The following is a 24,229-nucleotide window of genomic DNA, read 5'->3' as shown; positions in this document are numbered from 1 at the left end:
GCAAGAAAAGAACAAGCACACTGATTTCCAGGCTTTATTCAGGCTACTTGCTGTCAGAGAGTGTTCAGCACACAACATGCCCTCCTTTTCATAATAAATCTCCAGTAACAGGCGAGGGCTGTGAGAACTTGAGTTTCCAACATGCCCTGCTCAGAGATGATTCAACAGGCAAATGAAAGCTGCATGATTGTAATGACGTCTATTTGACACCTGACAAGAGCAGAGACTCTGCTAGCCAGTAAAACATTAATAAGAGATTCCATTTTAGATGGATTGATGTTTCCGATCCTTTTTCTGCAGCTTTTGTGACACCTATAAACAAGGAGCAGAGGACCAAGCCCAAACCCTACAATCCACTCACCCGAATATCACAATTGCCAATAGACAATTCACCAAGGACTATTACAGACACAAAGCAGCTCTCAGTTTATCCAGTAGAGGACAAGGGCTGTTCAGGCTTGCAACAAGTTTAGGGCCAAGTAATCCAGAAAGAATGTATGTTATCTTTGCTAATCCCCTTGGTGAGTCAGTCAGTACTCACAGGCTTAGTGCTTTGGAAGTTTACCTATTTTCAAATGGAGAGGAAACCACTTAATCTTCACTCCATTTGGAAAAGAAACACAGCTTTAAACCCTACACCAGTACTGTCAAAGCAAGGAACAAAGCTCTGTATCTGGTAGACAAGAGGATTTAACGGAAACAGTGGAATCAGTATCTAGTGGGTGGATAATTATCAACAGTATTTGCTGAGGATGAACCTTTTCCTAGAAACATCTTTATGAACTGTGGCAGGTTGGTACCAACCTCTCCCTTGATGGACAGAGATCACATCATGTGCTCTTTCTAAACAAGAGTTTAAGTTAAGGGCAAATGTCTACTGGAGATGCTAACATCCTAGTTAAGGATCACTAAAAAAAGGGCTGTATCCTCAGCTAGATGTGTGAGTGAGAGACCAAGAAAAACGAAATGTGTTAATTTCAGTCTCTTACCCAAGGAAACTAAAAAAAAGTAAGGAATTGAAATTGTTCGTTCATAAAAAGCTTGACTCCCGACTCCCAAGGAACTAAGGACTAGTTACGCTTGAGAGTTAATTTGGATATGTTGGGGTATGAATTCACAGCAGAATAGCTATTCCTGAATAACTGTGCGTAGACACTCTTGTTCCAGAATAAGAATGCCTTGCTCCAAATTAACTTAATCCACTTCAGAGTAAGGCACTCTTAGGCCTGGTCTTCACTAAGCCCCCACTTCGGACTAAGGTACGCAAATTCAGCTACGTTAATAACGTAGCTGAATTCGAAGTACCTTAGTCCGAACTTACCGCGGGTCCAGACGCGGCAGGGAGGCTCCCCCGTCGATGCCGCGTACTCCTCTCGCCGAGCTGGAGTACCAGCGTCGACGGCGAGCACTTCCGGGATCGATCCGGGATCGATTTATCGTGTCTTAACCAGATGCGATAAATCGATCCCAGAACATCGATTGCCTGCCGCCAGACCCTCCGGTAAGTGAAGACGTACCCTTATTCTGGAACAGTTAATCAGGACTAGCTATAGCTAGAACTATAGTTATTCGGGACAATACAGGTTTTTCATGCTCCACATTCTCCCATGCATGGGATAAAAAGTGATAAAAGATGTTTGCTCTGCCTTTAAGCAGATAACAAACCACTGGTGTTTACGTCAAAATCAGACATTTTAACAATATGGGAGGGGAGAGAGGCTGTGAAACAATTAAAATGCCATTTATATTCCAAATGCATTTGCATTTTTCCCCACATAATTCATTTGCTGAATCATATATTGTGGTGCTTTAGTATACAGAACTGCCTTCCTGGTTGTGGTGCATTTTAAAAGATCCCAGAACATTGCTTCACTTATTGTTATTTGTACAGTGCCAGCAGCACGCTGGGCATTTTACAGACAAGTCTGAAGACACAGTCTCTCCCTAGAAGGGCTCACAATTGAAACAACATTCTAAGTATGGCGTCCACGCCAGCCGTTGGCTCAGTCAGTGAAGCACCATGTAAAATGAACATTACAGCCAACAGTTTCCAAAAATGGCTGTTAAGTTTCAATGCTCAGCCTGAGACCCTGAGGGGAGCCTCGCCCAGATTCCCTCACTGCAGATCTCACTAAATATAATTAAATATATATGAATACAAATATATTAATATAAATTTATTAATACTTGATTAAAGAAATTTTAAAGCATAAGCGTGATGGGGAATACAAACCCCACACTGAAGAGGAAGGGGCTAACAAGCTGTTCTGCAACCAGGTGGCCCCACCACAGCTCTGCACAGGGGCGAGGAGGAACATGAAAAGGGAAGCAGAGTAGCTCAGTAGCAGGAAGTGAAGATGAGCTGACCCACACTCTGAGCTCCAGAGAAGGAACACCACAGACTCTCCTGATGCCTGAGAGCTGACCAAGCCCACAAAGAAGGGGCCTGTGATTCTCTGAAGAACAGAGACTATCTTTGTGTTTTAATTTTTATCTTTAACTGGTGGGAAGTGATCCAGGGAGGCAGCTGCATAACACCCCAGGGTGCAGGATTTAGCTGCCTATCTATCATAGGGCTCTGGACTGGAGTCCAGTGGAGAGGGTGGGCTTGGGCTCCCCTATCAGCCTCTAGAGAAGGACAACTACAGAGGCTTAGCCCTGACATGGGAAACCTAGCTGGGAGGGAAACGACCCTGAAGATAAAAGGGTCTGGGCCACAGGGTCTCAACCAAACAGGGGTGCCTTGAGGCCTCCTGGACTCCTTATACTTGTCCTGAAATGGACAGACGTGAATAATTACCAGGCCGGAAGGCAGAGTCACAGGAAGGACAGACCACGCAGGGCAGAGAAACAGAAAGAAATGGGGAGGCTTGGAAGACAATCTGGTACAACCCTACAACCACTAGGCTGCATCAGTGGTGAGCATTCCCTTTCACAATAAGTTTCAGAGTAGCAGCCGTGTTAGTCTGTATCCGCAAAAAGAACAGGAGTACTTGTGGCACCTTAGAGACTAACAAATTTATTAGAGCATAACCATCCGAAGAAGTGAGCTGTAGCCCACGAAAGCTTATGCTCTAATAAATTTGTTAGTCTCTAAGGTGCCACAAGTACTCCTGTTCTTTTCACAATAAGGTATTCCAATACAGGAGTATACAGTTAATATCTATATTCATTTCGCTATGTTAGGCATACAGACACAAACCTTGAAGTCAATATAAATTCTTATAGCAAATTTTGTTTTAAATGAGCAAGGTTTAAAAGATTAAATATCCAGGGAAAATATGAGGCAAAAAATCAACGTTAATACCAAAAAAGTCAAAAGTTTAATCCAAAAGGTCTGTGGAAGAAAAAAAAGTTGCTTTTCTTCTTCCAGAAGAATAAAGAATGAAAGCAAGAGAAAAAGATAACAACTTTGACTCATGTAGCATCTTATCACGCCAAGACAATTTAAGTTGCTTTATAAGAGACATAAAACAGCTTACTAATACAATCTGCAAGGCTGAGCTAAGAGCTGAATGCATGGTGAAGGAGTTTGCAGTTCTGATTTAAGCAGTGACAAAGTGACCTTGTATTTGCAGAATGACATACCTCACACTGCTATGTCAGTCTCAGGAGCCAACCTCAGGTCAAACAGCAGAGCCCAGACACAGAGCAAGTCCCCAAAATGAAGTATGCGAGGGGAGGAAGGAGAAAAAGCTGCAAATGAGGAGGGATTTAGTGCCTGAGCGCTTGAAGGGTCACTCCACTGACAACATAAACAAAGGTCTCATCTACTGCCTTGCTAGAAACATTCCCCCATGATTGCAACACATAACAGGCACCTTAAGGGTAGTTACTAAATGCATTCAATATGTTCTTTTACTCCTAGTGGAATTCTGCACCACTGCATGTGCGCAGAATTCATGGCCCCCACATATTTCTTTGCTTCCCCGCAGAAAAATGACTTTCTGACAGGGAAGCTGCAAGAGCAGTCACACACCACTCCCTAGCAGCACAGCTACATAGTTTCAGGCAGCCGGCGGAGAGGTAAATCACCACGGGGCTGGGACAACCCAGCCAGTGGCTCCTACCCAGAGCCAGTATCAGCTGCTAGTCCGGGCTGGGCTGGAGGCAGGAGAGGACGGGACTTCCTCTTCCCCTGTAAGAAGTGGCTGGGGCTGCATCAGATCCACTCCCAGAAACCTCTCCCAGCTGCAGGAAGCTCAGCATCCTCCCCTGCTTCCTGCCCCCATCGCTCCTCAGCTGGGGGGGGGAGTGGAGTGCGCAGTATGGGGAGCTGCTCCCCCATCCTCCCAACGCCCATGCATCCGGACCTCTCATACCCAGACACCACCGCCAAGCTTCACCCTGTACACCCAGAACCCCCCAGCACTCCATACCCAAACCTCACCCCTCTGAACCTCAACCCCTGCATCTGGAGCCCCCTGCACCCAGACCCGTGGCCTCAGGACCCCCACCGCTGCACCCAGAGCACCCCGCACTGAGTTCCCTGCACTCAAACCCCCACCCTGACGAGCCCCACCCTCCCGCACCACCCTGAGCCCCCACATCCAGACTCCCCTGCCACTGACCCCCAAATAGCTGCACCCAGACCCCCACCCCACCAATCCTCACTCCCCAAGCACCCATGCTCCCACGCTGAGACCCCCACACCCAGACCCCTCCTCTGAACCCCAACTACCTTCACCTGTAAGTCCCTGCAGAGTCCCATTGGAACCCCCGCAACAAGCCTCTGTGCATCCAGATCCCCCCACACTAGACCCCCCACTGAGCTGCCTGCACCCAGATTGTCTCACACAGAACACTCTTACTCCACACCTGAATCCCGCCATGCTGAGCCTCTTCACACTTGGATCCTGCCTTGCTGAGCCTGCCTGCCCCACACCTGGTACGCCTGGCGCAGAGGGGCAGGGCCCCAGGATGTTTCTGGGGCAGGCCAAGGCCTTGTGCTGTGTCAGGGTCAGGTGCAGCCTCACCGCTGAGTCCGTGTCCCAGGGGTGGGCTGGGAGGGCTGCAGGGTGACCTTCCACCTTCATGCAACCAGTGGCCTGTGCTCCCCACTGCCATGCTGGAGCCTCTGCATTTACTTACTGACAAATAAAACTTGCAGAATTTTAAAATATTGTGCACAGACATTTTAATATTTTGGCACAGGAGGCCCTCAGGAATAGTCCTTCCTGTGCAGCAGGGCGAGGTACGTTGTACATCTCCCAAAGCCCATCAAGGGCAAGGAGGGGGGCAGGTTACCTTTACTCAGCGTTAGCCATAACGAGAAAACCCCAGTAATTTCTTTCTTTTAAAGGTCACTAGAAACGTGATACCAGCAAAGGAACAAGTACAAACTGTATTGCATGTGACATGAGAAGAATCACTGAAACTCACTAGCCAGAAAGGAAAAGGGACTGCAAGTCAGATGACAAGCTGCGGGGGGGGAATTGGGGATGGGAAAAAGAGCAGTGTCCCCATTCAGAAGCTACTATCAATGATCTAAGTAGGCCAAGAAGCTCTGCATGAATACACCTCTCCCTTGATATAACGCCGTCCTCGGGAGCCAAAAAATCTTACCGCGCTATAGGTGAAACCGCGTTATATCGAACTTGCTTTGATCCACCGGAGTGCGCAGCCACGTCCCGCCTCCCCCTGGAGCACTGCTTTACCGCGTTATATCAGAATTCATGTTATATCAGGTCGCGGTAGATCTGGATAGAGGTGTAATTCAGATGCCCAAAACAGGCTCACTACACTCACAGCCACCCAGTCAGTAGAAATACAACTAACTTAATGCTGTTTCAGCAATTAGACAGCACATAAAGAAACAGCCCATGAGAAAGCATGTGGCTATAATGATGCCTGCATGCTTCAGGAGGTACCAGCTGTTCCCAAGCCACTAATAAATGGGCTTTCGAGCAGAACGGTGCTGTACTTCAACAACGTTAACGGTCTTGATGAATGTAACATTCAGCTAATTACAGGGCCAAACCTTGAATATCTGCAATTCCAGTCAATTGGAGTTAAAAGTGCTCAGCGTCTGGCTCAAAGCTCTGACCCACATTACACCAAACACCTGGGCAATTATCAAGCCAGCATCAGCCAAAGGCAATGTTCCTTCTCCTAATACTCATTTTTAAGACATATATGCTATCCTTGCTTAGAGCCTGGTTTATAAAACTGATTTAATGCAGAGACTACAAATTCGCATTAGCAAACCCAAGCTGTACTACCTCACTGCACAGTATAGCCGATCAGCAAAACAGGATTACGCCATTTGGGGGGCTCACTGCACTATGAACATTCAAGATACATTTTGTTCAGAATGTTAAAATATGCCTCGCTTGCTTCCCACAGACAAAAATCAAAATTATTTGCATTATAGAGACATTTGAGACTTTTGTTTTGCTCCCCCAAATACGCACTATGTCTTCTTTGGGAACTTTGGAATCTTATTCCTTGCCCAAAAAACAGGAAAAAGCAAACCGTACTCATTTGGGAGCTTTCGACCACAAATCATGCTCAGACATTCATTTTTAAAGTGCTGAACCACCTTTATTGCCGGAAAGGGAAGGGACAGAAAATTGACAGGAATTTTCATAGGGGTTATTTTCCAAAATACCATGCACCATTGCAACACAGGTGTTTCCACAATATATTGCAAATTATACCAATTTCCCAAAATGCAATGCTTGCAGCACTCCTATTTTCACACTGACCATATAACATAACCTGGGAAGAAAATACAAGACTGCCACCTAGAGACTGTGTACTAGAATAACAACAAGGAGTCTGGTGGCACCTTAAAGACTAGAATGTTAGACTTGAGATGCAGCTGAGTTCTGCGCTCCCTGTTAGTGATTTTAGCCTATCACCATAACTGTGGCCATACCATTACCTTTCTCTTAATATTTTAATACCAATAGAATTTTTAGAAGCACTGAGATTTCACTGCAATGGTGAGATATAAATACTTAAGTTGAATATGATTTCCCTCTGTCTAAACACTTCTATGGCTGTTATCACTAATATCTAAGCAACTCTCAATCATTAATGCAGCCCAGGGAGGTAGAGAAGCATCCTCCCCCCCGCTAAAATCCCGCATTCTATTGGTGGCAAAAGCAGCACCAAGAGATTAAGTGACTTGATTATGGTCACACAAGAAAGCCTGGGGCTGGCTGAATCAGGATTTGAAGCCAGCCAGCTCTCCCAAGTCCCAAGGCACTGCCCTATCCACTGCCATGTTTCCTTGTCCATTCCCCCTTTCTTCCCTCATGCAAGATACACATAAGTCATCAAGTCATAACAAAATAAATTAGTAATTAAAAATACTTTGCCCAAGTAGCACTTTCTAACCAAGAGGCTCAAAACACTTGGTAAACACTGACTAAACAAACCTCAGAGAAAGTCTGGGAAGTAGACAGACTTTCTATTATCCCCAATTCACAATCAGGTAAAGTGAGATACATATAAGTGAAGTGATTTGCCCAAGCCCATACAGAGCAGGAACAGAATTCTGGAATCCTGACTTCTGGGCTACTAATTGAACCAATACATAAACATGTCTGTATGCAATCTGAATGCCTGTGGGTGGGAAAACCAGAGAACCTCACTCGGACTGGGCAGGAGAGATTCCACATATGGAGGAGGCCAGCTGTTTGGCTAAGTACAGGAGAAGCCCACTTCCGTGAACATCAGAAATGATGATAAGCGAGAGCACATTAAGAATTTAAATTTATTGAGAGTCAAACATCACACCATCTTATATCACTTTGTGTTCACTGCATTGTTTTGAACGGTTGCTCATTACAACTGCAATCTGTTGTGGCAGTATGCACAAGAAACATGTATGGCACAGATGCTAGAAGGCAATGATGCTACTCCAGTGCTATCTGAGCAATCAGCTGGCAGAGGAAGATGCCAAACAAGGCAGCTAGTACACATTCCCCTGCACTCTGCTGGCCTGGGTCCTTTCCATCCACAGAGGCCTCCTGCCGGGCAGCTCAGCACATGCAGCCATGCTATCAGGCCAACGCAATAGTCTCCAAACCCTAAACTAATTTCAGAATGATAAGCTTAATTTTGTTGCTCATCACACAAGCAAGTTATGATCAGAGCGAATTAGTCCATCATCCTTACCAAGCTATTGCCAGTCTAAGGTTTAGGAAGGCAGATTCTGAAGCTACAATAAAATCCCTTTCTTTTGGTCTTCTGACGCCCCTCTCCAGCAAGCACAAACATAGTACCATGATGTGATTGAGAACAGTCCTTCATTGACTCAGCCTAGAAAAAAAGTAGTTGCTCAGGCCAATCACTTCTCATCTGGGTTTAGTGGTTCCCTACTAGAGAATGCTTATGAGTCAGAAATGTTCATGCTTCATTTACATAAAAAAGAGGCGGTTTCAGCCTCCAACTGATAAATCATATCAGGCTACAGAAACCATCTCCTTCAAAAACAACGAGGAGTCCGGTGGCACCTTAAAGACTAACAGATTTATTTGGGCATAAGCTTTTGTGGGTAAAAAAACCTCTCTTCTTGGGGGGAGGGAGAGGGGCATGGCTGGGCTCCAGGGGGGGAAGGGAGTGCCCCTCACTGGGCTCTGGGGTAGAGGGGGTTCGGATGTATTGGCTGGGGGGGCCTGCAGGATGGCTGGGGGGGGGGGGGGGGGGGTGTGGGGGTCTCGCCCCCCCCCCCCGGGGGCGGGGGGGGGGGGGGGTGGTAGAGAAAAAGGAACTGGGTTGTTGGGGGGGTGGGAAGGGCAGAGAAACAGGAACTGTGTTGTCGTGGGGGTTCTTTAACTCTCTGCTCCTGGGGGAATTTTTGTGTGTGTCTGTGTTGTTACAGACATACTTGCTGACAGGTATTTTGAAATAAATTGCCAAAATAAACTGGCATGATTATGTAGTGTTATTTTGACAAATAAAATTTGCAGAATTTTAAAATATTGTGCAAGAATTTTTAATTTTTTGGCGTAGAATGCCCCCAGGAGTAACAAGAATTTTCCAACGAGGCCAAGTAGGTCTGTGTGTAATGCACATGTTGCTGCTGGTACAGCCATGTGTGCATAGGCATATATTCTGGAGTCCTTGGCTGGGCTTCAGTAAGTAAATCAAATTCTATGTGCTCTAAGGCTGTGCCCCTTCCATTGGTGAGAGAAAAGAAGACTGCCCCACTCACCGATCCACTGCTTCCACATCGAAGCAAAACCTCTTCTCTATCGAGTCAGTTTTCCGGCGTATGCAGGATTTGAGTGTGACTGCTTCATCTTCTCCCTACAAGAATACAGGAGTTCTAGATTAGGAACAGAATAGAACTGTGTATATTACAGACACTCAGCCTACTAGAATTCTGATTAATATGTATTAACCCCAGAGGGGATGGCTTGTGGGTCTAAGCATAAGGTTTGAAATATCCACACTTCCTGGAAATACAGCATTTGAATCTTTGCCAAGTTGATTTGTCTCTCCATTCTAGCGGCGTAGTTACTTAGTGGGTTCCCTTCAGAAAACACTTTTATAAGATTGTTAAAAAGAGGGATCTTATCTGTCCCACATACCCTACAGCTCTTGTAAAACAGGGGAGCCTGACCCACTGTTATTGAGCAAAGTCACCCTTCCCTTCCCTTACAGTGTACTGTCAAGGTGGATGTCATCCTTCACCCCACAGGTGGCTGCATTTCAGTGGCATTTTCCATGCACACATCTTGGAGTGAGACAGGTAAGCACGCTACAAAAAGCATATTAAATAGCAAAGAAATGCCAAAGCCAGTGTACCATTCTCCTTTACTAGCATCCATCTTCCGGATTAATTTTATTAGATGTTATACAAAGTGTAGTGTAGTGTAGTGTGTGTGAGTACACCACTGTTGCAGTGTTTAGTTAAAGGAGATTTTCCGTATCTCTGCCGATAGAGCATGATCATTTCAGTTCTATTGTGTAACAGTAACCATGGACCCTGCAATCCATGGACATTAGACCCTGTGTTGTAAGGTGGCCACAAACACACTAGAATTAAGGCTACAATTTAGTCATGGATATTTTTAGTAAAAGTCATGGAAAGGACATGGGCAATAAACAAAAATTCACAGCCTGTGACCTGTCCATGACTTATAAATACCTCTAACTAAATCTGGGGGCGGGGGGGGGAGGGAGTAGAGGGGTAGGGTGCTGCTGGGGAGGTCAGGGGGGCCAGCTGCACCATCTGCTGGGGGCCACCCCAGGACCTTTGCTCAGGCAGTCCCTGGGGCCAACCGCACCAGCCGCTGCAGAAGTCATGGAGGTCGCGGAAAGTCACAGAATCCGTGACTTCTGCGACCTCCGTGACAGACACAGCTCTAGCTATAATACATTAAAACTATATATCAACTCATTGAATAAAATGCATGCAAATTGAGCACACATTTACCAGCACAGAAGAGGAAATGCAGTGGGTGCATGATAAAGATCATTTTTACAGTAACATTGCCATGACATGTATGAGTAGTAACGACAACAAACATAGCACAGGTTTCTTTAATGCAATGTGAATGTAGACAGGATTCTTTGCTCTCAGTTGTTGAGTGATCCTGTCTGATGTACGCTCTTGATGTCTCAGGTGAATTTTTAAAAAACACCGATGGTTCAATTTAAACAAAAAAAAAATGAAAAAGTTTTGAGTTTGCAAACTTCCTGTGTTTTTCATGTCTTTTTCGCACTTCACTGACCAGTCGTGCTGGACAATCACAACATTGACATCAACCATTCCAGAAAATGTATTGGGGAACTAGAATAACATTGACACCAATCGCCTGTTCTAAAGAACTCTCCACATTGACTGCAAGGATTCTGCCAAGAGGATCAACAGAGTTAGCTTGTGCCCCAATCCTAAACTCATTTCCCTGAAGTTAGCTGGATTTGCCCACTGCTGCCGGGGAAGTGGTATTCCAAGAATGCCATTTGGAGAGAAAGCAATTTTAAACTGATTAGTATTTGGCTCCAGCCATAGCCTGAGGTGGTTTCCCGAGAGGCTGAAAACAGGCCGATGACAGACAGAGCCTCCACAGCCTACAACAACAGAGATCCCTCTGCTGATCAAGAGAGGTCACATATCTTCCGCCTGCTGCTGTTGTCTGCTTCAGAAAGATTCCTGGCATGCCTTAGTGGATGGAAAGACTTGCAAAGCCTCTAAAAAACTATAGTATTGGTTACAGCAGAGTCACTGTGGGCTGGTCTACACTTGACAATCATACTGGTATAACTGTGTCAGTTAGGGGTGTGGTTTTTCACTGATATAGTTACCATGGTACAAGCTCTAGTGCAATTCAGTTACACTGGTATAAAGGTGCTTTATATTGGTACAGTTAAAGCAGGAAAAAAATAATCTGGTGTGTGGACAAGAGCTAAATGAAGTGAGCATCCCCTAGCAAGGAGTCATGCTAAAGACCGGATAGCCATGGAAGAGAGTCCATTCTACCTGGGATGGAGTGTATATAAAGAGCTATGGATGCCAGTCAGCCAATACATTAGCCTCAGGGGAGATTTGTGCCATTACTGAAGTGTAGGGGAGCTGACGTATTGTGGTCAGGTCACCCTTAAAAAGGGGACTGATCTCTGTAGGCGCTTTGCTTGGTTAAAGAAAGATAAATTCATACAGTGAAGAATGTATCTGGCACTGGCCACTGTCAGAAGACAGGATACTGAGCTAGATGGACCATTGGTTTGACCAAGTATGGCCGTTGTTACATTCTTGGGTAATTACACTACACCAAATTTAGGCCACTTTATTTCTGAGAGTGTCCACACAGGGGTTTAATGCAGTTTAACTAATCCACTTTTAATTCTCTCCTTTAATTCAGATTAACTTTCCTGAGTGTCCCCAAGTAGACAAGCCTTTGGGGTCTGCACATGTGGATTTATTCTTGACTAGCTCCATAAGTAGACATGCTCTGACTGAGTTGCTACTCCTTTACTGAATGGAAGGCTGCTGCTGAATTACATTGTTTACTCTGCCAATGTTATTTCCCCACCATGATGGTTTTACATAGCTTGTTAGTACCCACAGAGATGTGATCTACATCTCTTTAAATCAGCACCCTGAGGCTCTCTTTGCAATATCTGCACATTAATATTTTAAGCCACCCTCTCAGTGACTAATTAGCTAGTGCTGTGGGTGTGTGCCAGAGAGAGTGGATGTTAACAACTCCTTAGAGTGCTCACTGGAGCGGAAAGCTTCTGATTGAAAGGCAACAGTGATCTTTCCAACAAAAAGTCCTCTCCCAGGGAAAAGTGGGGGTGTCATTCTCAAAAGATGAGAAAACATAGGTGCCAGCACTTTACTGTGTCATTCTGCTAAAAAAGAGTTTCTAGCAGAGGTTAGAGGGGAGAGAAGAGATTTAGAAGACTGGATAGAACCTATCAATGAAATCCATCAGTGCCAAGATTTTGGTAGTTTCAAGAGTTTGTCGTTGACAGACACAAAGCATTCCCAACCCAACCTTTGTTGGGCCAAGAGCAAGACTCACGCCAGCTCTTCCCCAGAAAATCACCATTCGGGTGACCCTAGCATGAGTGCACTTGGCTTATTTCCACTCACCCCTTTTCCTCCAGATTTCTGGTCAAATGGTACCATAGTGATTCGTTTAGAGTCCCTCTGATACGTGCAGTAATGCTTCACCCAAGAGGTTCCAAAGTGACCTACAATGGAATTTAAGTTTTGAGATTTCTAACAATTAACTACGGTCTACAAAGCAGTCGTTACCAAAGCCACAATTAAACATCCTAAGACGAATGATACAGACTCTTGCATCTAGAGTTCTCAAAAGCACTTTACAAAAGTGAGTAAAAGCATGATAGGGGAAAGCGAGATCCAGAATTAAATCAATCACTGGCAGAGTAGGGAATAGAATACAAGTCTCCAGGCTCCGAGCCCAGTGTCCCATCCATTGGACCAAGCTGATTCCTAAGGACAGACCTGGTAATTTGCTAAATTAGCTTTAGTTTCATATTCCGTGATATAATCAGAGGATTAGCTACAGAAAAACTATACAACAGACCAGTTAGCATTTATCTTGTCCACCTTTAGTCACTCGCCAAGCTTTGCTCCATCCAGTTTTGAAATGTGCCAAGCAACAAGGCTTCAGCAGTTTCACTTGAGCAAATTACTCCTCAGTCTGCTATGTCGGACCTCCCCACTATCATTGGCCTCCATGTCATTTCAGATTATTCCTAGAAGGTAGCATTTACTCACTCTCCTTACCAAGCAAAAGTGGGCATTTAGTGAGGGTCTCGTTCTTCTTTTATCCCACTGTACAGACTCCAGACCTTTTTGCAGACAAGTTTCTCACTCTTAAGGAAGATACCCTACTAACTGCTTTCCCACTTTTGCCTGAGATATCACCAATTAGGAAATCAGGGAGTTCTATCTATGTACTTATCTGCCCGCATCACCACAGCATCAGAGCACTTCACAGTCTGTAATGTATTGACCCTCGCACACCTCCGTGAGGTAGGGCACTGCTGTTATCCCCATTTTACGTGGGAAACTGAGCCACAGAGTGGACAAGTGACTTGCCCAAGGCCATGCAGGGAGTGGAGCAGAGAATTGAACCAGTCTCCTTAGTCCCATACTAGAGTTTAACCACTGGACCATCCTTCCTCTTCATAGAAATTAAAGATAGAATTGACTCAGTAGATCATTTCGGAGTCTTTCCTGACCCTTGGATCAGGCTCCTAGTAGTTGGATTCTAGTGCCTCCCCCTACCAGGGCAGGGTTGTTCAATGCAATATCTTCTCTAGTGCCGAGACCTCTACTTCTATCCACCCAGGGTGGTAAGACAATTTGCTGAGATGGGCTTCGAATTACATGCCAGACTCGGGGAATATCAAAGTTACACGGCCAGAGCAAAGTGCTGTGGGATAGCCCCCACCTATTCTGGTTAGTACTGTGCACAATTCATTTTTCAGGGACTGCAAAGAGAGTATGTCAAGGGCTCAGCAGGAACAGACTACCTCATTGGGTGTAAAAAAACCAAAGGCAGGTAAAAGGCGAACTGTGAGGCGTGAACCATGGAACGAGCTCGTATGCTGGTTGTCCTGTGGGATACGCCTGCAGCACCACAATGCAGAGTCACTGTGGGGGAAAGCTGAAGGAGCTGGAGAGAATTTCCCAGAACTGCAGACTGTGGGCCCGCCCTGCTGACAGTGGGGATGCTCCTGCAGAAAGCTGCACAACCGGCTACCCTAGGCCTGTAATTCAAATCCAACTCAAGAACTGACAGGATTCATTTCTTCCCCCAGTCCCCCCCGCACCTCTTGCCATTTCACATGGACCATGCTGTTTTGCAGAGCCAGTGCTCCCTCTCTGCACTTTAGTCTCCACCGAGTGGCAGCAGAGAGCAGCTCAGTAACTTCAAGGCAACAGCACTTACGTTTCTCCTGGACATAGAGATAGCCCTCCATTGTGAAAGGGCTCATGTTCCTGTGCTCGTCGGGATTCTCCTTCATCTTCCTCATCAAGGACTCAACCTCCGACCGGGTTCCTTCAAAACGATTTCTTGTCTATAATTTTTGAAAAATATATTTTCCATTATCCACGTTTCCCCAGAGCTTTCAATACACACCGTGCTACCTGTGTGCTATTGTAAAGGAATTTGCATAGAGACAACCAGGGACCCGTGGCTAACTTTATCTGGTATATTTCTTTGCCCTCCTGTAATCTAGGTGGGAGCCCTCACAACTACTCCAACCCTGGTTCAGAAGTCCATCCCTATTCAGCAAAATACCGAAGCTCATGTTTATATCCCACTGACTTCAGCAACAGAGGGTCCCGTGGCACTTTTAAGACTAACAGAAGTATTGGGAGCATAAGCTTTCGTGGGTAAGAACCTCACTTCTTCAGGTGCAAGTCTTGCATCTAAAGAAGTGAGGTTCTTACCCACGAAAGCTTATGCTCCCAATACTTCTGTTAGTCTTAAAGGTGTCACAGGACCCTCTGTTGCTTTTTACAGATTCAGACTAACACGTCTACCCCTCTGATACTGACTTCAGTGGGACTCCTATTTAAACACTTTGCTGAATATGAGAGGGTAGCCATGTTAGTCTGTATCTACAAAAACAACAAGGAGTCTGGTGGCACCTTAAAGACTAACATTTATTTGGTCATAAGCTTTCGTGGGTAAAAACCTCACTTCTTCGGATGCATAGAGTGAAAGTTACAGATGCAGGCATTATCTACTGACACACGGAGAGCAGGGAGTTACTTCGCAAGTGGAGAACCAGTGTAGACAGGGCCAATTCAATCAGGGTGGATGTAGTCCACTCCCAATAATAGATGAGGAGGTGTCAATTCCAGGAGAGGAAAAGCTGCTTCTGTAATGAGCCAGCCACTCCCAGTCCCTATTCAAGCCCAGATTAATGGTGTTGAATTTGCAAATAACTGTCAGTCCCTCTGCAAAAGCATAAATGGACACAAATCGGACATCAGGAATGGTAACATACATAAGCCAGTAAGTGAACACTTCAATCTCCCTGGTCATTCTATTACAGATTTAAAAGTCACTATCATGGAACAAAAAAACTTCAGAAACAGACTTCAAAGAGAAACAGCAGAACTAAAATTCATTTGCAAATTCCACACCATTAATCTGGGCTTGAATGCCCAATCCTGACTAGGAGGCTGGAAATCAAATCTGATCTCTTGCACACCACCACTGAGCACTGTGGCAGTGCTAGAGGGATCACCCAGCACACCTCAGTTTGACAGGTACACGAATGAATTCTATTCATTTTTGTAAATTAGCATTCAGGGGCCCAGGCTGGTAAGTGGCAGCACATCAGGGGCCCCAGTTACTGCAGTCTTTGCTGAAAATGGAAGCACCACACAATGATAGGCAAGACACAACAACAAACTGCTGTCCTTCATCAAATGGTTTCACAGGGCTGTATTTTTAATTTTGTGGGGGATGGGAGGGGAGAACAAGCACTGAGGTGTGTGGTGTTTTTTGAGAGTTTTCTGAGAGAATTCAGCAAATTTGCATCCTCTGGAGAAAACCAGCAATCCTAATAAAAAAGGCAAGCAAGCAATGCACATTTGATCTCCCAAACACAGGCACAAATCCACCTGTTGGATATTAACCACACGCCTGGCTGTCAGGGGAGGGGGCTGTGCAAGTTCTCTCAGCTACAGAAATCCCAATGTCTGCCACTGACAAAAAAAAAATAAAAATGGGGGGGGAAGGGGGTGTTTGCAATTCTTAAGACAAACAAGCCTTTGAAATACTCGCTAAAAGTGTGGTGCACTTAAAAACTGCTGTCTGCTTGCCACGTCCTCTGGAGGATGTCTGGCTCTCTGCACTTGCCATGCCCAGGGGAATAAATTGTTATTTGGGTTGTGCATTTAATGTAGTGTCATCTACACACACACATTTGCTTTCAATTATGCTATAAAGCCTTCTGTTGAGTAGCATTCAGGAAAGCTAATTATATATAGGGAAAATGTTAATTCTCTGTGCAAGACAGTCACACGCATTCACATACAGACTTTCTCCTTTACATACACTTACATTCTGTATGCTGATTGTCAGCTCTGTCTTGAAGTCGCTGAAGTCCTTTGCGAGTTCATAGCCATGATGGTAGAACGTGAAGAGCCCTTGCAGGAACGCCAGCAGCTGCAAAGGACCATATTCATCAATAGAGACTACCACCTTTTTCAAACCGACTGATGCTGAAGATGTCATTGAATGGATCAACGTTTTAGAGGGGCAGATTTTTAAAGGCATAAATGGGAACTAGTAAATTAATTAATAGTCAGTGGAAGTTGGACATTTATCTCCTATTGGTGCCTTTGGGGGAAAAAAATCTTCCTCTGCACTTTGATAGGTGCATGTACAGAATTGAATCATTTAGGAATTCTTGTACGGTGGGGAAAAATAAGCAATGGAGATGAGGGAAGAAGAGAGTGAAGACCCGGATGAGACTGAGGGAAGTTCTAGGGGTGTAACCTCTATTTTCTCTCTTCAACAGTGGATAGGGACAGGAGATGGTGGCTGGAAGGTGCACAAAAGCCATCGGGGGGTACAAGACCCTGTTGAAGAAACATTCAAGATGACAGCAAATTGCAGCCTAAATCACCCTAACACCAGTTGAAGTCCAAAATATAGCGACTGCATGCAATGACCCCCTGAAAGCCAGTGCACACATTTCTCCATTCTCCAGGTCCCCCTCGGTCACACCGTTATAACAAACAAAGGGAAGATACTATGAAACTGATTCCTGGAAATCAGAGAGACTCCTCCCTATTCTCCGGAATCTCTTACACAGGCTACATTCATTGAACACAACAATGTTAATTAATATTGCCCCTTTACAATCAATACCTTCCGTAGTATTAACTTGTGTGTCCTACTTCCATAAGGGATTGGGCTTCATTTCCCAACTCTGCCTCAAAGCAGCTCATTTTCCCTTTCAGGAAATGGATTAACACGAGGACTGGTTGAACCAATTCGGTTTACAAACCAACCCCAACCTTCATAGCAACCTCTAAACCAAAGAGGAAGTTCTGAAAAATGTGCTGTGATTTATTGTTCTTTCCTGTGAACCTCTGCACTTCTGGCTGAATCCCAGACTGGGGGTTTGAGTGATTCAGTATTATGAAAAAAAAATTTTTCCTTTTCTATCTAGGTACACATATGGCCCTCGTCACTGCAGCATCCAAGTGCCTCACAACCATTAGTGGATTTTATCTCAACATCCAGAAGAGGTTAATAAGTATTGCCCCATTTTACTGATGGAAAAGAGAGGCACAAAAAAGTGCCAAAAGTCACTGATAAACTGGGAACTGACCCTAGTTTCACTAGTCCCAGTTCAGCATCCAGTAGGCCATCATTCCTTCTTTCCATGCGATTCCCTGCCTTCACTGATAGCTGATAATATATGAACCAAAATACTAGCATCTTGGGTTTTGCCCAGAACCAGTTCCACTGGGATCCCCAAACGATGAACTTTTTGACCACAGAGATGAGTATCTAACTTAACAACCCTTCTTTTTTAGGCTCAATTTACCCTGCTGTTTCAAGTCCAAGGTCCAAAAATCCAATGCTCACAAAAGACTCCTCTATGCTTCACTAACATGCCATATTGTACTGAACAAAGCAGGAGTCTGTCTAGACAATTCCTGTAGAATATCAAGCTGAGCTTTTCTGATAACTAGGCCTTCTGCTTGTCTAGTAAAAATCCTGCATATAACCCCCTCCACATCCTTGAATAGTTCACCCATCACTTTATTGAGAAGTAGAGTCATGCCTTGTCAGGGTAAACCAGGCAATAAGCAGCTAGTGCTAAGGTCGTACCTTCTTTTCACTTTGGTTTATTCTTCTCTTAAAAGGACTGAAATAGGGTTTTATCAAATCCCTCAGAGGTGCTTCACCAGGCATAATACCTGAGCAAATGCAGAGGTAAGACTCTTCTATTTTTATTCCTGTATCATTTCTTTAATCCTATTTTTTTCTTCTTCTCTCTCTAAGACTCCATTAATCTCAGATGCTACTGTTATTATTGGCTTTTATTTTCCCCTTACAGATAAACTTCTGAACCAGGTTTTCTTTCGCCAGTTGACCACCGTCTAATAACGAGCCTCTCGTCCATAAGACTTCACCCTGGTGGAAATTCTTGTAGAACCCATCAGAGTTTTGTGCACAGTGAACATGAAGCTAACAACTCTATCTCCACTAGCCTGTGCCCTTGCACAATTGGTACCCAAGCCTTCCTGCAAGCACAATGGGGAAAATGTCTTTGGAAAGGTTGGTCTCTACAACCAGAGTTCAGGGTCTGGGTTGAAGTCAGCTGGGGGAGTTACCCCCTTTTTCTTCCTGCTTAGAACTTATTTCACTTACCTGTCCTAAATTCTATCCCTTAAGGAAGAGACCTTGTTGACTAAAACATGTGGTTGTTTTCCTCTCTGCACAGTCATTCCATCAGCTTGCAAATCCAGCTGGTCTCCACTGGTTTCTACAGACAACCAGTAGCTCAGACTACCTAATGTTCTGTTCCTAAATTTAGCTGCCAGCTGGAACCTGTTGATCATTTTCACCTGGAATTTCAAGAGGGCCATCCCCACCCCTGCATTCTTCTCTTCTCTCTGTCTCTTGATAAGTGTCTTAAGCGTTAAAGTTCCAGCAACCTGAGGTGTCTAGTCACCCACTAGAACACACACACTTCATACTCGGGTTATTGAAGTTGCTGTTTGTCAGACGGCTCTGGAATAGCAGAGATACCAGGCCTTCCATCTAAACAAAAGAGAAACTGTTTCACAAAATCAGTGCCTCAGACAAACCTTCTATACTGTAAAGTAATTTAGTTTCCGGCAACAGTCAGTAGGCTAAGAAATTTTGAATGTTTACTTACCGGTTCCACAAATTCAAACATCTTCCTCTCCTGGACTTCTTGCACCTTGAAGACATACTCAAGGGAGACTTCATAAAAATGCTGTCGAACCAGGTCCACCTGGCTGTCTGCCTGTGAGAACCATGGGAATTAGAGAGGAAATACAGTATAACTACTGACTGAACATTTAGCTTCAGGATCACAAGATATCAGGGTCTAATGAGAACATGTCCATACAGAACGTAAATTTAGTACCAGATACCAAAGCAGGGCTAAGCAGATGGCAGGGAGATTACATACAAACCTAGTTCGCACGAAGACACACTTTCTTCATCTGAAAATTATGTATGTAATTATTTTTGTGTTCTTATGTCCACGACTGCTGGGTGGACAACATACAGTAAAAGCAATAAATACACTTGTAGTACAAAGCAGCTTCCCCAGCTCCTCTGCCCCGACCAGCAAACCCATGATAATAAGAGTCCCTCCAGTAATATTCCATAGTCAAATAAATACTCAGATAGCTTAGTATATACCTTGCACTTCACCATGAAGGCCAGTGAGCTCTAGCTTTGATGAACCAGCAGAAGGAAAGCGCATTGTCCTTTGAGAATGGTTTGACTCCAAAACCCAAGAGAGCATGACTAGCGACCGTCCTTAGCCACCATGATGGTGCATCCGGACACATACATACGTGTCAGGGTGGAACTACATCACTCTTATGTGAGTCACCATCCCTTTTTTTAATATGCAGAGGAATTAAGGTGGCCTTCAGACCTCTGCTCCTAGAAACCTGTTGACTCTTTCTCCTTTGTAACTATGGATTTAGTTCTTCCCAACGATCAAAGCTGGATATGGTCAGCTCCCAAACCATGGTGACACGCAAATAAATTTAAATGACTCAGTAACTTCGTAATCAGATGTACTCCTTCTCTGTCATACCTCATTTAAGGATTGCATAGCACTTAAAACCTCACAATCAGCACTTTGTGAAGTAGTTAAAGACTACTGCCCCCATTTAACAGATGGGGACCTGGAGGTCAGAGAGAGAGACTATGGGCTGTTTTTCAGGTGTGTTTCTAAGCACCACAGTCCCCATTGAAATCAAATGTAGGTGCTAGAAATTGGGGGTAAGGAGGGAGTCAGACTCTAAATGACTTGCCCGGGGTCCTCAGAAAGCCAGTAACAGAACTAGGAATCCTGATTCCAGGCCTTATTCTAATTATCTCTTGGTTTACAAAGTATAAGGATTATTACACTAAATAAATTAATTGAAGCCCCTTTATTTACTCAATTGTTTCCTTTGCCTCTGCTGTGCTGGTGTGCCCTCCATTGCAATTAACAAACAAAGGCTTTCAGAGAATTCTAGAAGTGAATGGCAAGAAAGGCCTGTTAGATCATCTCCATCCCCACTCAGTGCAGGGCTGTTTTCTACTGCCTTGTCTACACTAGCATAGCTCAGTCCACACTAGGGGTTGTATCAGTTTAATGACATCAATTAAAAATACCCACAGCCTTAACCAACATAATTATCCAGGTATAACTTTCCAGACTAATAGTACCTTGCACAGAGCTTGGCCACAGCAAGACCGCTGGGAAGTCAACACCAGGGTAATTTGAGAAGAGCAATCTACCCCAGGGGGACCTACCATACACTGTGCCCAATACAGAGCCTAACATGCGGCTGCTTTTACTTTTGAAGACCATTGTTGGTAATTACTTCCTTTTTAATAGGAACGTATCCCTATTAATCTGTGACAAAATCGTGAAATGGGTTATTTCCACCATGACCAACCTGTAACATTTGTCATGTGTGTCCATAATGCAGATACCGAGGTATTTAGCAAAGTGAGTTCTGAAAATCAGAAAACATGATGCAGTATATTGGACTTGCCAGCAATTAAATGACAAATCAGACTTCCTGTGCTGTTTAAATTGTCCAACAGCCAGAACTGTAGAGCAACAGAGAATTCCCAGGTTCTCTCCCCCTTCCCTTTACTATAATCACTGTACATGTAGATATTTCACTCTCCCAGATGTATCATCAGTAAGAGGAAGTTGGTACAAAGTGAAGGGTTTCCCACACATGAACTACTGTCTCTTAGTAGGGCAGGGCCCTACAATGCAGCTATATAGTGCCAATAAGGTACAGTACACCCTCTTCTAAAGTTACCACCACACCACCAACTGCATATTTTTCAGCATGCATCTGTCATTCCTTTGGCTGACTTCCCCTCTCTGGAATCCCAATTTACAAGCTACGAAAATAAGTTGTACCACTTTTATATGCCATGAAGAACCAAAGCCAACACTTTCAAACTTGGAGGCCTATAGCTAGATGCCCCATTCCAATTTAAGGCACCTAAAGGGCCGTGACTTTCAGAGAGGCTCACTTACATAACTCCTTCTGTATGAACTTTCTTGGAATCAATGGGAGCTGTGGGTGCTCATACCTGTGAAAATCAGGCCTTTTATTTGGGTGCCTAAACATGGAACGAGGTGCCTTACTTTTATGCAAGCAAGTCTGAAAGCATGGGCCTATGCTAACAAAGTATTCTCTTCTTTGCAATAGGCCCCCAAACCAAAGTTTAACATAAAAAATCTCCACCAGATGGCACTGGAATTCAATGCTGCTACCCTGATATCCTCTATTACAGCTCTTTATGGCAGTTACATTGGAGAAATACCAATACAGTCGCTACTGCCATTATTAGGCTTTTCCTTGGAGAAAGGTACCTTAATGTTCAACGAACACTCATTTTAAATGACATAATGCGTTCTTTACCACTATGTTCCCTCCTCTTTCTAAAATAGAATCCTCCCACTCCAGTACTGCACAGCACTGAACATGCAGTGCTTCGAATGCTTAAAGTAAAACGGTGATCAAGGAGCAACTTAGATCAAAACATTTAGCAGCCTAATACAATGAGACCCTAATCCACAAACCACCACCACTACTGAGGCCTGAGGGCACTGCTGTGTTATAAGTAATAAATAACCAACGGACTATCTGTGCTATCCAGCAGGGACAGATTAATAAGGACTTACAACTGGCTTGTGCAGTTATGTGAATCAGGAGACAAATGTGGATAATTATGGGGATTTAGGGGGGGAGTGGTTTGGTTGACTTTAGATTTTAGAAAGGCAAGTAATTATTATTTATTAGTTGTATTATCATATTGCCTAGCAGCCCCAGTCATGGACTAGGACCCCATTGTGCTAGATGCTATACAAACACACAATAAAAAGACAGTCCCTGCCACAAAAGACGTACAAGCTTCGGCCAAGAACTCTTTCACATAAGTCATTTTCTAAGGTCAATAAATGGATAATGTCCTGGGCAGATCAAAAAACAGACCCTAGGCCAGCTCAGGGAGCACTGAAGTTCACAGGAGTGATTTCGGGTATGTCTACATTGAGAAAAAAGAAAAGAAAAAAAAAAGAGAATCCTTCTCCCCACCCCCTGTAGCAGAGAGCATCAGAGACCAAGTCTAAAGACTCAGGCTCATGCTACAACACTAGAAATAGTGGTGTAGACATTCCGGTTTGGGCTGGAACTCAGGCTCAGTCCCAGCCCAGGCCAGAACATTCACTCAGCTATTTTTACAGCCATAGTGCGAACCCTGCAAGCCCGAGTCTGTAGACCTGGACTCTGAGGCTCTCCACTGAGGGAAGGTGGGGGTTGGGTGGGGTGTCGTCGTTTGGTTGGTTTTGCAGTGTAGATGTAACCTTACTTAGAGTTTGGCACAGTACATTGTTAATAATTAGATAGCTTCCACGTGAATTAGAGGGTTTTATGCAGTTTTGAAACGTTAATGAATTAAGCTCACAACCTTTCCTGCTTATTGGGTATTAATGGGCACATTTTATGGGCTAGGAAATTGAGACACAAAGCAGGGAAGCAACTTAGCCAAGTTGATACAGGACGTCTGTAGCAGACCCAGGAGTAAAACTCTAGTCTCCTGATATCCCATGCTTTTAGCCACAGGCGGTCTCTCTCCCCGCCTAGTCATTGTCTTTTTGGTGGTATCTTGGATTCACTTTACCAAAACAGAGAGAAAACCCCTGTCATTCTCTATCAGCATGAACATATCCATTTTACAGCCACGCAGTGGGTTCTGCTAGTTGTAGATAGAGATTATGACGGGATCTGACTCAGGAGAATGCCAGAAGTTGAAAACCAGAGCTTGCTCTCACTTCTTGAAGTTGGGATTCTTTCTTCTTAGAAGACAAGTTTAAGTGCTTTTCCAAGACACCACAATACTTCTCCGTCTCCTTGTCGTACTTCTTCTTGGCATCCTACCAAAAAAACAAACATCGCTAAACAAATGTCACATTAAAACCATCAAGAGCAGTCACATGACACTAACTCCTTAGGGGCCCCAACACCAAGACAGTGATATTACTGGTGCTACCACAGCAGCTAGGAGTCCGAGTCATGAACCAAGACCCTGTTGTGCTCAGCACTGTTCAAACACAGAACAAAGATTGTCCCTGCCCCAAACACCTTACATTCCGAGTGCCAGACGAGATGACAGGTAGGGGAGTGCAAGGAAAGAATATGAGACAATGCTGGTCAGCACAATAGGCAGTGCTCTTAGCACACCAGCAGCCTCGCTGGGGTCAGCTGAATGTGAATGAACAATTTCCAACAGGGAACATAGTTCCAGGGTAACACTGTCAGATCAAAGGAATTTTAACCAACATGGGTCTATGAAAACTAAGGGGGGAAATAATGGAGTGCTTCTAAAGAGCTAAGAACAGTGGAGTTCACCACGCTACAATACAGAAAGAAAAGAACATATACACAGAACCTGACAATAGCTTACTGCCTAGGTGACTTTTTCCCTTTGGCCCAGTTTTCCCCAGGACCTGACGCATTCAG

At 44.5% G+C, this 24,229-nt stretch overlaps 1 protein-coding gene across 2 annotated transcripts in view; it reads right to left on the bottom strand.

Annotated features, from left to right (window-relative positions):
- The window catches only part of ARHGAP26 (Rho GTPase activating protein 26), a 304,706-nt gene that overhangs the window by 186,137 nt on the left and 94,340 nt on the right, over positions 1-24,229 (bottom strand). For both annotated transcript variants that reach the window (XM_034778903.1, XM_034778904.1), the window contains exons 5-10: positions 23,542-23,643; positions 19,366-19,476; positions 16,527-16,631; positions 14,394-14,523; positions 12,560-12,660; positions 9,167-9,261 (exon numbers count right to left, since the gene is read on the bottom strand). In XM_034778903.1, the coding sequence (XP_034634794.1) occupies positions 9,167-9,261; positions 12,560-12,660; positions 14,394-14,523; positions 16,527-16,631; positions 19,366-19,476; positions 23,542-23,643 (644 nt within the window). The remainder of the gene's footprint in view (positions 1-9,166; positions 9,262-12,559; positions 12,661-14,393; positions 14,524-16,526; positions 16,632-19,365; positions 19,477-23,541; positions 23,644-24,229) is intronic.

Source organism: Trachemys scripta, chromosome 8 (genome assembly GCF_013100865.1).
Source record: "Trachemys scripta elegans isolate TJP31775 chromosome 8, CAS_Tse_1.0, whole genome shotgun sequence".
In the NCBI taxonomy this organism is placed as follows: Eukaryota; Metazoa; Chordata; order Testudines; family Emydidae; genus Trachemys; species Trachemys scripta.
Note: the sequence above shows the minus strand (reverse complement) of the source record. Positions and strands in the feature narration are given on the sequence as shown.